This window comes from Mobula birostris, chromosome 25, assembly GCF_030028105.1.
Source record: "Mobula birostris isolate sMobBir1 chromosome 25, sMobBir1.hap1, whole genome shotgun sequence".
Lineage (NCBI taxonomy): Eukaryota > Metazoa > Chordata > Chondrichthyes > Myliobatiformes > Myliobatidae > Mobula > Mobula birostris.
The window spans coordinates 35740397-35756329 of NC_092394.1; the positions used below are offsets into that span (position 1 = coordinate 35740397).

At 38.1% G+C, this 15933-nt stretch overlaps 2 protein-coding genes across 2 annotated transcripts; one reads left to right on the forward strand and one right to left on the reverse strand.

Annotated features, from left to right (window-relative positions):
- Nucleotides 1–288: 288 nt before the first annotated feature.
- On the reverse strand, nt 289–2238 carry LOC140187742 (uncharacterized). Its single transcript, XM_072243383.1, has 2 exons — nt 2191–2238; nt 289–1528 (listed from the first exon to the last, which is right to left on the reverse strand). The coding sequence occupies exon 2, from the start codon at nt 1520–1522 to the stop codon at nt 881–883; it is 642 nt and encodes a 213-aa protein (XP_072099484.1). The 5' UTR covers nt 1523–1528; nt 2191–2238; the 3' UTR covers nt 289–880.
- Nucleotides 2239–3156: 918 nt separating this feature from the next.
- sbds (SBDS ribosome maturation factor) lies at nt 3157–13173 on the forward strand. Its single transcript, XM_072243382.1, has 5 exons — nt 3157–3667; nt 4820–4949; nt 5311–5511; nt 10938–11102; nt 12815–13173. Exons 1-5 carry the CDS (start codon nt 3540–3542, stop codon nt 12941–12943), a joined length of 753 nt encoding a protein of 250 aa, XP_072099483.1. The 5' UTR covers nt 3157–3539; the 3' UTR covers nt 12944–13173.
- The last annotated feature ends 2760 nt before the right edge of the window (nt 13174–15933 follow it).

The following is a 15933-nucleotide window of genomic DNA, read 5'->3' on the forward strand; positions in this document are numbered from 1 at the left end:
GGGGGGGGGTTGACTTTTCTCAGCCTTCACAGGAAGTAGAGATGCTGCTGGGCCTTCTTTGCTATGGAGCTGGTGTTGAGGGACCAGGTGAGATTCTCCGCCAGGTGAACACCAAGAAATATGTTTACAGAAAAAGGTCTCAGCAATCAAGCAATTTTTCGGTGCAACCTCCTGATTTTGTAGTTTTTTATAAAATATGTGCCTTTTCATAAAATATGTGTCTTTTCCTGTTATTACTTAGTTTTTGTCAACAGTCACACACAATAAAAAGCTAATTATTCCTGTTTATTTAGTCTTATATAGATTTAGAGCCTTTAAATCATTGTGTCTACACCATAGGTACACATATATGCTGTTAAATGTTGAATATTCACTTTTGTTCATTTTTTATACTATTTCATGTGTACTCCTTTAAAAACTCTTACATCATGCAACTTTTATCATTAGCATTAAATATGCAAAATAACAATTTTGGACATCATAAACACATTTTTAATTTTAAAGAGACAATTACTTTAATAAATCAACTGTTTTGGAGGAACGGATTGTAAGTATATTAATTTGTAACAAAGGAAGTTCCATCTGACGGTGGTGACTGAGACCTGACGTTGATGGCAGTGGCCTAATTACAACAAACAATTCCAACCTTTTCACCACTCAAGTCAATGCTTCCTTGCTTAACAACTTTACTTAACAACTTCGTACAACGAATAACAATTCGTCATGTACATTTTATCCTTTTGTAAATATTAATAACAGTAAACAGCAAAATAAAAACTACAGTAGAACTGCAATGTTTAAGCATAAACATCAGAAAACACACCAGGAACTTTAAAAAAAAATTCCATCCATTTCTGGGCCTGAAAATCTTTGAAAACGTTCAGTCAGCTTTATCAAGAAGTAGACGATTAATATGCTCCTTCTCTATGAAGTCCATGACTTCAGCAGACAGGTGGTAGATCTCCCTCGTCCTGCTTCCACAACCCGGTGATGATGGCTCCATCAGTTTGACCAGGATATCTTCAACTGGTACGAAGCACATATCCTTTCCACCTGGTTTTGGATGGAAGCGCATGTTGGGCCCATGAGGGTGGAAAAACTCCACTTGAACATCTTGATGATGAGCATCCACAGTGACAGCCTTTGCTAACCACCAATTTTGGTCATAAATGACTGCAAGCCAATCTCCACAATTAATGACACCAGCAGACATATCTGTTGTAGTCCTGTCAGGTCCACTCTGGGGTTCCTGCTCCATTTCCTCCATCAGCTTTCTCTTACGCTCTCTTGACTCTTGCTGTCTACGTTTCCATGCCTTTCTCTTACTCCTCTTTTCCCTTTCATTCAAATCACTGATAGTTTTTATCTTCCCATCCTCTACTCTCTTCTTCCATCTTTGCTTTTCCTTTCTCAGGTATTCCTCCTTTAACTCTGGCTTACTATATATTTTCTCTCTCCGCTTTTTTTGGTATTCCCTGTTTCTTCTCCTTCGCTCCTCCACTGATAGCTGCTGCCTAGCCATAACTTCCTAAAATACATAAAAGGAAGGTCAGAATTTAATGGAATTACTATGAAATTGTGCAAAATCACTATGAATTTAATTATGTTTAATTTGGTGAAATTTTCTAAAATGATTATGAAATGGTGCAACTAAATTCATTTATGGTTTTAGTCATTGGGGATACATATAGTAAGGAAATATTGTAAGCCTGTGTGTGGAAGAAATAAAGGGGAAATTATGTATATTATAAATAAAGAGGTTAATGAAACATTAATGAAAACATTAATGAAACCAATTTCCCCCGGGATCAATAAAGTATGACTATGACTATATTACTATTTATTGTGATCATAAATTATACTCAAGCCTCCATTGAGGATGATTTGGATGGTTTTTGTCAACACCGTCAAACTATGTGTCACCACCGTCAGACAAAACCTGACGGTGTTGATGTCTGACAGTGGTGACAAAAACACACTTTTTTACATGACATGCATGAGTTATATACAGGAGCCATCTCGTTTTCCTTCTGTTGCTAGCTGCCTCTGGCCTCTACTTAAAATGCATAAATGTATGTCATAACTTAAAATAATTCTTTCTATACAAAAGAGACAGTGTTGACACGTCATGGTTCTGACAGTAGCAACATCAATAAATATGTAAAAATTATTGAAAAATAGCAAACTTACAGGAGCTTGTTTGACCTTGTTTGCATTTAGCAGATGTGGTGGGTGGAAAGGGGGTCCTTAGGAATATAGTTGACCATGTGGTTGCCTGATTTTATTGCTTTTTTTAAAAAATAAATATCTGACGGTGTTGACAAAAACTTGGGACCCATTTTGAGCCAACCACAAAATAAGAGTAAATATTGTTGAAAACTCACTGCTTTTAGTTTTAAAGGTTTTTCACAACGCTTTCATCTGGCAGATACACATTTTAAATAAATTTTTCACTTTTTTTTATCAAATTGAAATGATAATCTCTTGTCTGCGGACAGCTAATTTTGTGGGTTACTGGGCTATCATATAAAAATATAATTTATAAAATCAAAAGCATGAAAAAATATTGCATTTGTGCAAACCACCCTCGGATGATCAACCCTGATTATTTTAAATAAGAAAATGTTATTCATTTTCAACGGAATTAGCACTTTACTTAGTGGGGCATGTTTTCAGAATCAGTGTTTTTAATCATTTATCGAAGATGAAGATAAAACTTCAAATACACCTGCTGAAGTTGGTAGTTACTTTCTGGCCTTCTGGTGCTAGACAGGCTGAGTCTACAACAACGTTCATGCACCCGAGATAACCTGGTAGAATCTGGAGTCCAGTGCCTCTGGTCTGAGGTTTGCATGCCCGCCGGATCGACCCCTGAAACCGAGATGATCACCCAAATCTCTGACCGGGAAACGGTGGGCAGACCCCTCACTCTCCCTACCCGTGTCGCTACAGCCGTCCCCTTGCGCAACAATGGGCTCATGTTTTACGCTAAATAAATATTTACTTTATTTGTGCGGAGTCTTACAGCATTGACATTTATTTTCCAGACGAGTAGGGTAATAGCCGAAGACAAGACCTTTAGCATCGGTCTGTCCAAGAGTTGGTGAGAGCAGGTGGAACAATAGAACCGCCTTCGTGTTTCCCGCCGGAGCCAACCGGGAGGGGACGAGTTCTTCGCCTCTGCGCTGTAGGGTGACAGGGCCGGGGCTGGGCGTGCGGGACCGAGAGCACCAGGGCCGGGAGCTCAGTGTGCGGGAACAGGAGCAACAGGGCCGGGGGCTCAGTGTGCGGGAACAGGAGCAACAGGGCCGGGGGCTCAGTGTGCGGGAACAGGAGCAACAGGGCCGGGGGCTCAGTGTGCGGGAACAGGAGCAACAGGGCTGGGGGCTCAGTGTGCGGGGCCGAGGCTCGGGATAAACGGGCTGAACCGAGCGGCGAGTTCCCAAGGTAGGAGCCAAAACTCGGGCAAGAGAGGCTGTGGTTACGGACCGCCCGTGAGGAGTCTGTTGACCGAGGGCTGATTCTGACCCTCAACCAAAATGTCCATCTTCACTCCCACCAACCAAATCCGGTTGACCAACGTAGCGATTGTCCGCATGAAGAGAGCGGGGAAACGCTTTGAAATCGCCTGCTACAAGAACAAAGTAATGAGCTGGAGGAATGGAGCGTGAGTATCCCGTCCATGCAGTTTGTTACATCTGTTAATATAATATATCTCCATTTGTTTGTGTTTGTACGTAATTTGGTATTGTCGTGCACTGTTTTTTGAGATAGTATGTATTTATAATAAAGGGGGCTTCTGTTCGTTAAATATCCGAAGGTAGTATAGAGCTTTCTATGTGGTGACTTCCGTCTCAAAGTTCATCGTGAGTCACGATACTCACTTAAACCTTGATGCTATTCCCACAGATCAGCTGAACATCGAACATAACTTCCTAACCTCTCATTGTCTGATATCTGAATTTGGGTGCCGACCCCTCCCATTCAATTTTGTTATCCTTGCAGCTCTCCTCTCACACGAAGAGTGTGTCCATTCTTAGTTATTTGTGTCTCCTGATCCCGTTGACCAAGAGCTAAAAAAAATTAGGACTCATTGAAGAATGAACATAAGGACTAGATCACATGCTTAGAACTTTTTTGAGATATTTTATCTCACATATATACCCTACTATTTACGTTAATATTTTATCTAAGAATATATTTATTAATATATTATTGTGCTTAATCTCACTACAAATAGATTATAATTCTGGAAATAAATAGAACTATAGGGGCTTTTTCCAAAAAAGGTCAAATATCTAGGATGACACGGCCAGTGACTGGTGTGATTGCTAATAAAAAAAAAGTTTTGTTCTGATATAATTACATTAAAACTAACACAGTTTATATTTCAGTTTACAACTTCAGAGTTTTACATGACATCATTGAATATCATAGAAATTAAACATATAATTATGGAACTGTAGATGGGGTTGCTAAGATCACGCAATATAATGAAAAGAATTTTCACTCTTTTACAAAAATAACATTTGTAAGAAAAGATTAGTCTCTGTGACAATGCAATATCGACCAAATGAAAATTTTAAGTCAGTTTTTGTTTACTAAAAGTTTGATTCCAATTGGATCACATCCAGTGAAAGCATCTGGTTTTCATTCTGGGTCCTAGGAAGCAAGGGAGAATGCAGTGATACAAACTTTTAGATAACATGATCTACTGGATAGGTCAGTGAAGTATGGGTTTTTAAAGAAAGATTTGTGTGGATTTGTTCTGTATGTTTTTATGAACAGCTCTTTATCTCAACCAATTTTGTATTTTCAGGGAAAAGGATCTCGATGAAGTTCTTCAGACACACACAGTGTTTACAAATGTGTCCAAAGGACAAGTGGCAAAAAAAGAGGATTGTGTTGCAGCATTTCAGACAGATAATATGACGGACATATGTAAACAGGTGTGTTTTCACAAAACTTGTAGATGGAATAAGTTGCGTTGAAAGCTATTGCCTGATTGAAAATCGTTATTTTATAAGTTTGTTTTAATGTCATAGTGACAGATTGATATATTTTGGAGGTGTATTCCAATAACTTAAATAAATATTGTATCTGGGTTGCCCAGACTCCACCTGTCCCTGAAGTGCTTCTAACCAACAATGTTTAAAATATATAATAAATAGTTATCGTGAGAAACTCTGATGAGAATCAATAGAATCAATATTAATCTCTCCAAATAACTTACGATTGTGTCATTATAATAGTTACTCTTTAATACTTTGAATTCAATTTTAAATACAAATAAATATCTTTACCTTTCAGATTTTGGCAAAGGGTGAATTGCAGGTATCTGACAAGGAGCGGCATGCGCAGCTTGAACAGATGTTTCGAGACATAGCGACCATAGTAACAGAGAAATGTGTCAACCCCGAAACGAAGAGACCTTACACCGTGAACCTAATAGAGCGTGCCATGAAGGACATTCACTACTCTGTGAAGGCCAACAAGAGTACCAAGCAGCAGGTAGACTAGCACAAAGCCCTAAATTGGGCAGTTTTTACTGGATATTCTGGGGTCTTTAAGTCAGAGTGCATGTTCTGATGTTCACAGTTACAAGAACAAGACTTCCAAATGATTGTTCTGTTGACAAAACAATTTCATCTGTGTTGAGAACACCAGATGTGACAATAAGACCTTTATTTTACCCAATTATACAGGTTTCTTTATGTTTTGTAATTTTTGTTTAAGCTTGCAATATTTACTTTCTGCGTTGGCTGGTTCAGCTTTTGAAGTAAGATGAGAGTAGCGATGTATTTAGGGTTTTTTTGTTGTTAATTCATTTTTTTGTGCAGATCCAAGCATCGAGCTATCCAGCTTCTCAACAAAACTCACTCAGGTGTAAAGCCTTAACTGTCCCTGCACAATTTCAACAGGTTACTTAAAAACTACTGCGACTTCGTTTTCAGTAACTTGTTGATTCAGAAGTCTGGAGAAAGCAGCACCTGACCAGATTTCTAGGTTGATGTGTACTTGATTTCAAAATCATAGGCTAATACATTATGGCCCATTTTAGTAGATGGTTAACTGTATCCACCGAGATGACTTTTCTTACACCCAAACATGGACAACAGTGGTTTGTGATCAGTAAGGAAAGTGAAGCATCTTGTGGAATTTCTTCACAGCAAGGATGATTCCCAAGGCTTCCTTCTCGATTTGTCCATATTTCCTTCCTGCTGAGGTCAGTGATCTTGCTGCATGCATGTCAGTTTTTTTCGGAACCATCAAGGAATATATGGGATTAGACAGCTCCCACCCCATAGTTGAATGCATCCTTCTTGACTACGGTTGACAATTCTGAGTTTTTTTATGTGACAATGTTTTTTTTTCTTTCTACTTTATATGCACGTGTATGTTTCTGCACTTTGGCCCCAGAGGAACCCTGTCTCGTTCAATTGTACCCATGTACGGTTTGAATAACAATTAAACTTGAATTGATCTAATTTGATTTAAAATGTGTCAAAAGAAGGTTGCATGACACAATATTCTTCACCTTATCAAAAGCTTCTTGGACTAGCTCCACATGGCACCCTTGTTGAACAGGGCATTGAGTACTGCAGGAAGAAATACTGAATAATGACTGATCATGCCTAAAATTGATCGTAAAGTGCTGACATTCTGATGGTGGAGGCATCTTTAAGATAGTAGTAATGTTTTTGGGAGCAGGGCAGTGACAGAATCCCAGATACTTGATTGAAGACAGCAGGAGACTGCATTTTTCTGCCCAAAATCTTGTAGCTTGTTCAAAACGTGGTCCAGACATTGGCATAGTTCTGTCTGATCTGTGCCCATCACATTATCAAGGTAAGTGGAACACCATCAATACCCACTCAGCATGGTGTCCGTAAGCTGTTAGAAAATTGAAGGAGCCGCTGTACATCGAAAGGCAGAGAGGGGAATAAGACAACACCTTGTGTGTTGTAATGGTGAGAAGCTCCTCTGTATTTTCTGCCAATTCAACCTGGAGGTAGGGTTCAGCAAGTCCAGCTTCACAAGGTATTGACTATCATTCAATTTAGCAAAGAGATCTGCTGGTACCAGTAATGACTGCTGGTGTGTCTACATAGCCACTTTTGAGACCAGCTGAGAAGTCTGCACACAGCCTCAGTGTACTGTTGGCTTTCTTGCTAATGACTATTGGAGCTGCACACATCAGTAGTTGCCATCTTTAATCACTCCAGCTTGTTGTAGGCAATCTAGCTCTTGCTGAACGATTGGTAAGGCTGCGTATCGTACCGGTCTTTTGGAACGGAAGACTAGCTTTGTGTCTGAACAAAGATGGAATTCTGCTTGCAGTTTGGTCCATCGACCTATACCTTCTTCAAACACTGCTGCATAGTGCTATTATAGTTGTTGTATGGTCTCGTGTACTGATGGTGGTATGGCGTCAAATGACATGATTTGAACAACCAATATCTTCATACAGACCTCATCCAGAGGGATACTCCAGAGATCAAGCTTGTCCATCCAGTCAATGCCAAGGACATTCAGGTCTGGCTGGTCTGTTGGGTAACACACACTGTTGATTTGGTTACCATTCAGCTCCACCATGCAGTTTAGCTCATCAATCAGCTGGAGGGTTCCACACAATGCACTGCAGAACGTGATGAGTTGATTAGACTGGTAGGGACCGAAGTGCCCACCACTTGCTTTTGGAGATGATACAGTGTCAAACATCACCACTGAGTTGAAGCTTAACCAACTGATTTTTGGTAAATACATTGATGTACCATCTCCTGGGGGTGAAGTTTACTTTGAACATGACCATTAAACTTCTTGTACATTTTGATGGCTTTTATAACTTCTTGTGCTGTGTTTCACTAGCCGGGAAGACAGTGAAGGACGGCAAAATTCTTTGTTACTATGGTGTTGGCATTTGCTGCAAATGTGTTTCTTGTATTGACAGTTTTTTTTGCATTATGCCATGCAGCACAGTTCCAACAAGCTGTGTTTGGCTATTTGGAGACCTACTGAGTGATGATGTCTGGGCCATTGGAAACTGCATTGACATGGTTCTGTTTGACCAGTATGGAATTCTGTTTCAAGTTGACATTCTTTAGTGACAGCTTGTATAGTAATATCAGGGTCTTGTTCCAGTCTAGCCAGTAGCCGTTTGTGAATGTCTGCTTTGCCAAGTGCCTGAAATCTGCAAATAAAAATCAGATATTTGAACTGTGATTCAGTCATGTTACCCAGCTTGAACTTTTCACATTCGCGATTGATGATACCAGCATATGTGATGAAGTCATCTGCATCGTGTTTAACATCTTTTAGGCAAGGGTAGCAAACACCGAAGAAAGATGACTGTTCTCCAAAAAAGCTTGCTGGCTGTTGGACACTTTCATCAAATGGTAGGTCACACGGGATCTGAGGCAGAATGAAGTTGAAATAACATTCGTATTCAACAGTACCCAATTTTCGGAGGAAAGTATGTGTCTTCCATGAGTCATCTTTACTGGCAAACTTGACTTGGAATATATCTTCGTAATGTTCGAACCATGATCATTGCTCCTTCTAAGCTGTGTCAGTGCATGGCCATTTAGTAACTGAAATGCTCCCAAGCACATAGCCTTTGTTGCTGCACAGCTGGTATTTTCTTTTACATAATTTTAATATAATTGTGAAATATCCTGTAATTATATGTTAATGAATATAATCCATAAATTTTCTAAATAATAAATGTACCACAACCTTCACTTTAAAACATTTTAGAGCTTCAGTGTTTGTATTTACATTGCTGGTGTTTCAAGTTACAACACTGTTACAAATTGTAACAATAAACATAGAATGGAAATCAGTAGTCATTGTAAATAAACTGCCAGCCTTCGGAAAGCTGCCAACACAGTCCAGTCAATACTCATAGTATGCATGTTACAAAACAAAATGCCAGTTTTCAAGCTCTAAATTTTTTTTGCTCAGAGCAATGGTTGGTCCACACAGCTGTAAAAACAAATGGAGGACACTGATCATGATTTAAACATAACTCACAAAGTGGCATCAAACTGGAAGTTGGTAATGGACGCAACAACTGACTCATATGAGTTCTTTTCGGTGTTTAACACCAATGTTGTTGGACTCAATAATAACCTGCTGGTCAAGGTTTTGATTAACTTCAGCTGGGCCGTCCAGAATTGAGCTTGCTGCTATTGTAGAATTGCTCTCAAGTCTTCTGAGAAAATTGTTTTGTTGTTATAATACAGCAGCTTGTCACCAATTTGTTGTTTGCTTGCCCAATAATTACTGATGAGACCCAAAGCCAGGAGATAGAATAAAGCCAGAACTCGAAATAAATCTTTATTCAGTCAAACCACTCAACTACAAAAATCTCAAAACTCAACAATACGTCCCAAAGCAGGACTAATTAAATACTTTACTCAAGAAGACTCAAGATGTTGATAGGAATGACGACCAATCAGTGAAAGTCAGCCTGGGATTGGTTGTCAGCTGACCAGTAGGCATTGGTTGTTTTGGCTTGCTGTAACAGATATCAGGAGATGCAGTGTCTGATCTGCTCTTGCAACCATGTTATTTGTATAGCTGGTCCAATTATTTACAATCAATGGTGACCGTCAGGATGCTGATGGTGGAGGTTTCAGTGATGTTCATCCCATCAAGTAGAGGGTGAGGGATTAGACTCTCTCATTACACTTGGTCGTTGCATGGTATTTTTGTGGCACACATTACTTGCCATATATCTGCTTATATCTGTACAGGTACAGGTGTGAACTGTCAGTTGCTGTAAATTTGTAGTTAAACATGGTGTAAACATCAGCTGACTTACTCACTTCTGACCTTTATGACGGATGGGAAGAACATTGAAGCAGCTGAAGGTGGTTGGGCCTAGAACACTGTCTAAGAAACTCCTGCAATGATACCTGGGGTTGAGATGACTGACTTCCAAAATTCACAACCATTTTCCTTTGTGCAAAATATTACTCCAGCCATCAGTGTTAAAAATCCTTGAATCTTAAGTTTATATTTGTGCTCTTCAAAACAAAGGAATTAAAGCTGTCCTGCAGTGTTATTCTTGAAATTGGCATGTTGACAGGCATGATATTTATGTATCACCACCAGTTGTCTAGATGATAGTGGTACAAATAAATGGAGGTTGACAGCTCAACCTTCTACTTCTGCTGCTCGGAAGTGCTGGACAGTCAGTGAAGATACTGCATTTGTCTTGAACGAGTATGGGAGAATATCCCTGAACCCTTTCCTCTGTTCACCTGGTGTCCTCTTCCCAAAAGCGATTTTGAAATTTGATGTTTTTTTTCAGGAGTTTGGTAACTGGTTCAGTGGTAGAGAGAGAACTTTTAGAGATGCTGGCTTTCAGTTTAGAAGTTTGACCCGAGGCACCATTTGGACTGCTGAGATGCACACATAAAGCAATCATAGTGTTACTGGAAAGAGTTCAACAAAGTAGATTTTTTAAACCAAGTGTGTGTATGTGTGTATGTATATATATGTTACCATATATAACTCTGAGATTCATTTTCTTGTGGGCATACACAGCAAATACAATTTTTCCCAGTGAATGTAATGCTCAACCAATTATGACTGTACATTCATCTTACTTTCATCTAAAATTTATCTGCTATATTTGACTATATTTCAGAAGTAATCTATGCAAAAGAAACATTATTTGAAAAAATAAATTTGTAAAGGAATTAATGCATTATTGCAGGTAAGGTTCCACTGGACACAGGTCAGAAACAGGTTTTTGGATTAATATTTGAGTATCAGTAGTGTAATGTTAATGCTGTAGAAACAAATCCAGATTAAATTACATTACAGTGCTGATGTTTAAATGTGCGTATGTAAATTCTACTTGCTTAAATGTTCCAGTGTACAGAACCAAAGTAACTAACTTTTAATTTATCTTTTCATACGTAAAGGCATTGGAAGTTATCAGACTGCTCAAGGATAGTATGCAGATTGAACGTGCTCACATGAGACTCCGACTCAGGATTCCAATAAAGGATGGAAAGCGGCTTAAGGAAAAACTGAAGCCACTGATTAAAGTGATGGAAAGCGAAGAATTTGCTGAAGATTTAGATGTTGTAAGTTTTTTTTTACATTCCTGGTATATTGGAGTATCATAATCAATGCTATTGGTTTGAAGATTTCAGATTTGGATTAGTTTACTTTCATGTTCACCACGGTGCAATGTGATTTCTTGGCTTGTATTAAAATCACAGTTTAATTACTCAAAACATATTTAATCTCTCAATTTTTTTCTAGTTTGATAAAAATTGTTTATCTGCATATCCAGTGAAACCATGTTAATTCATTGGACCTAAACATTAATAAATGGAATTTATTTTTTTTAGATTATGAAGACCCGTAGTCCTCTTTTATTGTCACTTAGTAATGCATGCATTAAGAAATGATGCATTATTTCCTCCGGTGTGATATCATAAAACACAGGACAAACCAAGACTAAAAAACTGACAAAACCACATAATTATAACATATAGTTACAACAGTGCAACAATACCATAACTTGATGAAGAAGTCCGTGAGCACAGTAAAGTTCAAAGTTTCTCAAATGTCCCACATTTCACGCAGACAGGAGAAGGAAGAAAACCTCTCCCTGCCATGCTGACCACAATCCAACTCTGAGTCATGGGAAAACTTCGAGCTCTGATCAGCTGACACCGAGTACTGAGCGCCATCTCTGTCCGAGCGATTCGACCTCTTTCTCGGTCGCCAACAGTGGGCAAGGCCGGGGATTTTGAGGCCTTCCCTCCGAAAGATTCCCGACCGTACAGTAACGACAGCAGTGAACGAGCGTTTCAGAAATTTTTCCAGATGTTACTGTGCTTTCACATCCATTCTCCATCAAATCAGAATTGTCCACACCCCCATTTAACAGATACGACATCATTTTTCACTGGAGAGCTGCTAACGCACAGCCATCTTCTCCTCCCGCCTTTATCAAAGATGTTAAGATATCTCAATGCAATAAATTTGTAATGAGTCAGAGTTCTACAAAATACAAATGGACCCTTTGTCCCACAATGTCTGCACTGATCATCATGCCTACCAATATTAATTCCACTTGCCTGCATTAATTCCATATCCCTCCTCCTCATTCTCGTACTTGTAGAAATCCTCTTAAAGTGCTTTACTGTTCCTGCATACACCACCATTTATGGCAGCTCAATCTGTATTCTGGCTACTTTTTATGTGACGGTAACATGCTTATAATTTTTTTCTCTAGCTTAATCATGTGAGATATTAGCTGATTTGATTGCATAAAACAGCAGTTGTTGATTATTTAAGAAATACTGACTCCAGGAAATAAAACAATACTAAGTTCAGCAGGGTTAAAAAATGTTATAATTCTGTTAATATTTCCTATGTGGAGTTAACATGTCTTAACTGAGGTAGAAAACAGGTGTTGGCCTACTCTGGGATGCTGCAGACATCAGACTGAGTACTAGTCATTGTAGGTAACTGTTGCCTTTTACTGAGAAATGTTGTTGGCTGGATACCAACTGATGTTTGGCTAACCTGTGCTTTATCATCCTCTCTGGTCTACTAAAATTCACACATGAATACCCACTGCATAGCTGCAGGGTTGAAATATAAAGGGAATTAGGCTACACACTCGTTGATGGAAGGGATAGAAAGATTTGAGATCTGAAATTTCTTTGAATGTTAGATTACACAGCCAGCAGCTGCAGAAATTTTCTGATGGTCCAAATGGCCATTTGATTTTTTTTGCTTTGGTAATTAAATAGAAATAATCTTTATGATTTTACTTCAGGTATGTTTGATTGATCCTGGTTGCTTCAGAGAAATTGATGAACTAATCCGACAGGAAACAAAGGGAAAGGCTTCCCTGGAAGTTCTCAGCTTAAAGGAGGTGGAAGAAGGTGATGAAAAACTTGAATAAGTTGTTCATGGAAGCTTTGGTCCAGTTGCAAAACCAAGTATTCTTAAACCACACTGGTACCAATAAATAATCCATTTAAAGTGCACTGAAACTGTGTTTGCTTCAGTGGGACTGGAAAAGGAATAAATAATATACAATTTTTAATCCTTAATCCACTTGATATTCTATTCTATTCTTACATTATTTTCTCTTGTATTTAATTAAAATGTGTATAAAGATACTAAAACATTGCTTTGTGGATTTCTTTTCTTGAACTTGTATAGTTACATGACTGTAATGCTGGTGTTCGTTTGCTTTGAATTATGAGTATTCTGAAGTTCCATTTATCCAAGAGAACATTTTATCACAATATTGAAAAGTCCACAAAAAGTTTTGGATACAGCCTCGTCCATCACAAGCAAAGACCCCCCCATCATTGAGCACATTTACAAGAAAGCAGCATCCATTAAGGACCTCCATCATCCAGGCTATGCATTCTGATACCGTCGGTCCCACACCACCACGTTCAGGAAGTTACCCTACAACCATCAGACTCCTGAACCAGTATGGATCACACATCATGTCTCAACGCTAAACTGACTCCACAACCTATAGATTCACTTTAAAAGGACTCTTCAACACCACAGTAGTGTAGTGGTTAATGCAACACCATTACAGCTCAGGGCGTTGGGAATTTGGAGTTCAATGCTGGCGTCCTCTGTAAAGAGTTTGTATGTCCTCCCCCTAGAATGCCTGGGTTCATTCCAGGTGTTCTAGTTTCTTTCCACAGTCCAAAGACATGCTGGTTAGTAGGTTAATTCATCACTGTAAATTGTCCTGTAATTAGGCTAAGGTTAAGTAGGGAGTTGTTAGGGGTTGCTGAGTGGTGCAGCTTGGAGGACTATAAGGGCCTATTCCACACTGTATCTCTAAATAGATAACTAAATAAACTTGTTCTCAGTATTTTTTTTATTATTTGCATAATTTGTCAACTTTTGCACATTAGTTGTTGGTCAGTCTTGGTTATAGTTTTTCATAAATTCTATAGTTTTTGTTTCCTGTAAATACCTGCAAGATAAATCTTAAGGTACATATGCTGATATATACTGTACATACTTTGATAATAAATTTACTTTGAGCTTGTAGTGGTAGAAATACACTGAAACAAGAAGTGAGTCACTTACCACAGAATATTTGCTCTTCTATACTGTTCAAAAGACACTTAGAAGGTTATTATTGTTAATTTCATCAGAATGTGAGCAAGCACTTATCAGATATAGACCTGGTCATTTATTAGTTAAAGCCTGAATGGTCAAACCCCACTGCAATTGGCTACAAACTGTGTCATTGGTCTTGATGAATCTGACCACCTCATGGAATACACTTGTAACAGTTTTTCATAGATAGTGACCGGCCATCTCTACTGCATTGTCACATTGATTGTGTGATCCTTAAGTTTCATTGTTGTAGCACCGATGAAACAAGGCTTTAACCATAGAGTTTGAGACATGGCCCTGACTGTTAGGACAAATACCATAGGTGACACAATGACTACTGTTGATGTTATGTTATAAAGCTATTCAAAGCTCAAATGTCTTCTGCAGTTTAGTCACTCCAGATTTTGTCCAGCTGTGGAGTATCTGTAATTACATCTGCAATTACTTATTATTAATAAGTATACCACATTGTTGGAACTGTCTATAATACCTATACATTGCTACATTTTTGGCACTGCAGCAGTGGAAAGAGTTTGGGAAGGATTAAAAATGATTAAAGGAAAATGTTATGCAGCAGGTTGCAGGTTGGGAAGCAGGAACTCCAGAGAACAAAGTGCATATCCAACTGAAGTAAATTAAATATTTAAATTGTTGGCTAATTTCCAGTAGAAATTGTTATATAGTGAGGAAAATTGCTTAATAGTATCTACAACTGTACAGGATTGTCACATTGGAGATGAACTCAGTGTGAGAGACAGCACAAAGAATTGCAAACGATCTCTAAAATTTATATCATGTAAATTACTTCACTTCCAGCTATGCAAAGTGTCATGGATAGATGGAGTATGTCTCTCACTTTTCTTAAGGTACATCTGATAAATACTTAGTGCACAACAAATATTAAGGTAACCAGCATTGCAGTGTGTGGGGTTGGATATATAAAATCATAATTGTTTATTTTGAACATACAGTTCAGGAATACACAATTTACTGTGTCCTTTATTGCCTGATACAGGTGTAAGGAAAGTTGCTTAAATTCTGGAAACAATGCAGACAATACAAATACAAAATAAATAAATCATACAAATTTAGATAATAAATTGCTGTGAATAGATGAACAAGCAAATTTTGCAAAATATTAAGACAGTCAAAGAACAAGCAACTTTTATCAATTCTTAATATGTAATGTTCTCCAAACCCCATCTTTCTGAATCTATCCTTTAAACCTTGCTTCATCTGAATATAATATGCACTGTATAAAGTATTTTCTGGCTCTTAATATAGCCAATTAGTTGTGTGTAATTGATCATGGTTTAAACATGCTTAAGTTTCTGCATTCCATCAAACTGCTGTAATGAAAATGCATCTTTAAAGTAACCTCAGTGGAAACAAATGCCAAGTTGGTAAAATAGACAGACACCACATTTAATGACATAACCAAACACGTATCCAAGTGAATGAGCTTATATAAATTCTGAACATTTTAATAGCAAGAACAGAAACATCTTTTTACTGAACGTTGTTTATGAAAATAATCAATGAAAAAATACACTATAAAACTGCAAACAACTTCAATCAGCATGTTTATATGCTTAGTTTAGTCAAAGCATTCTTTCAACAAAGTGTTTTTATCCTCATTTCTTCTGAGGAAAAGCTAACTTGGCATTGTAAGCTGTACTAAAGTGTACCAATGATGTGAAAATAAAGTTCAAATGAAATTTAAACAGCAAAACCAGTTTCTCACATGGCTGCGAATCTTTCTAAAACAATGAGAGTGGACCTTCTAAATGTTCC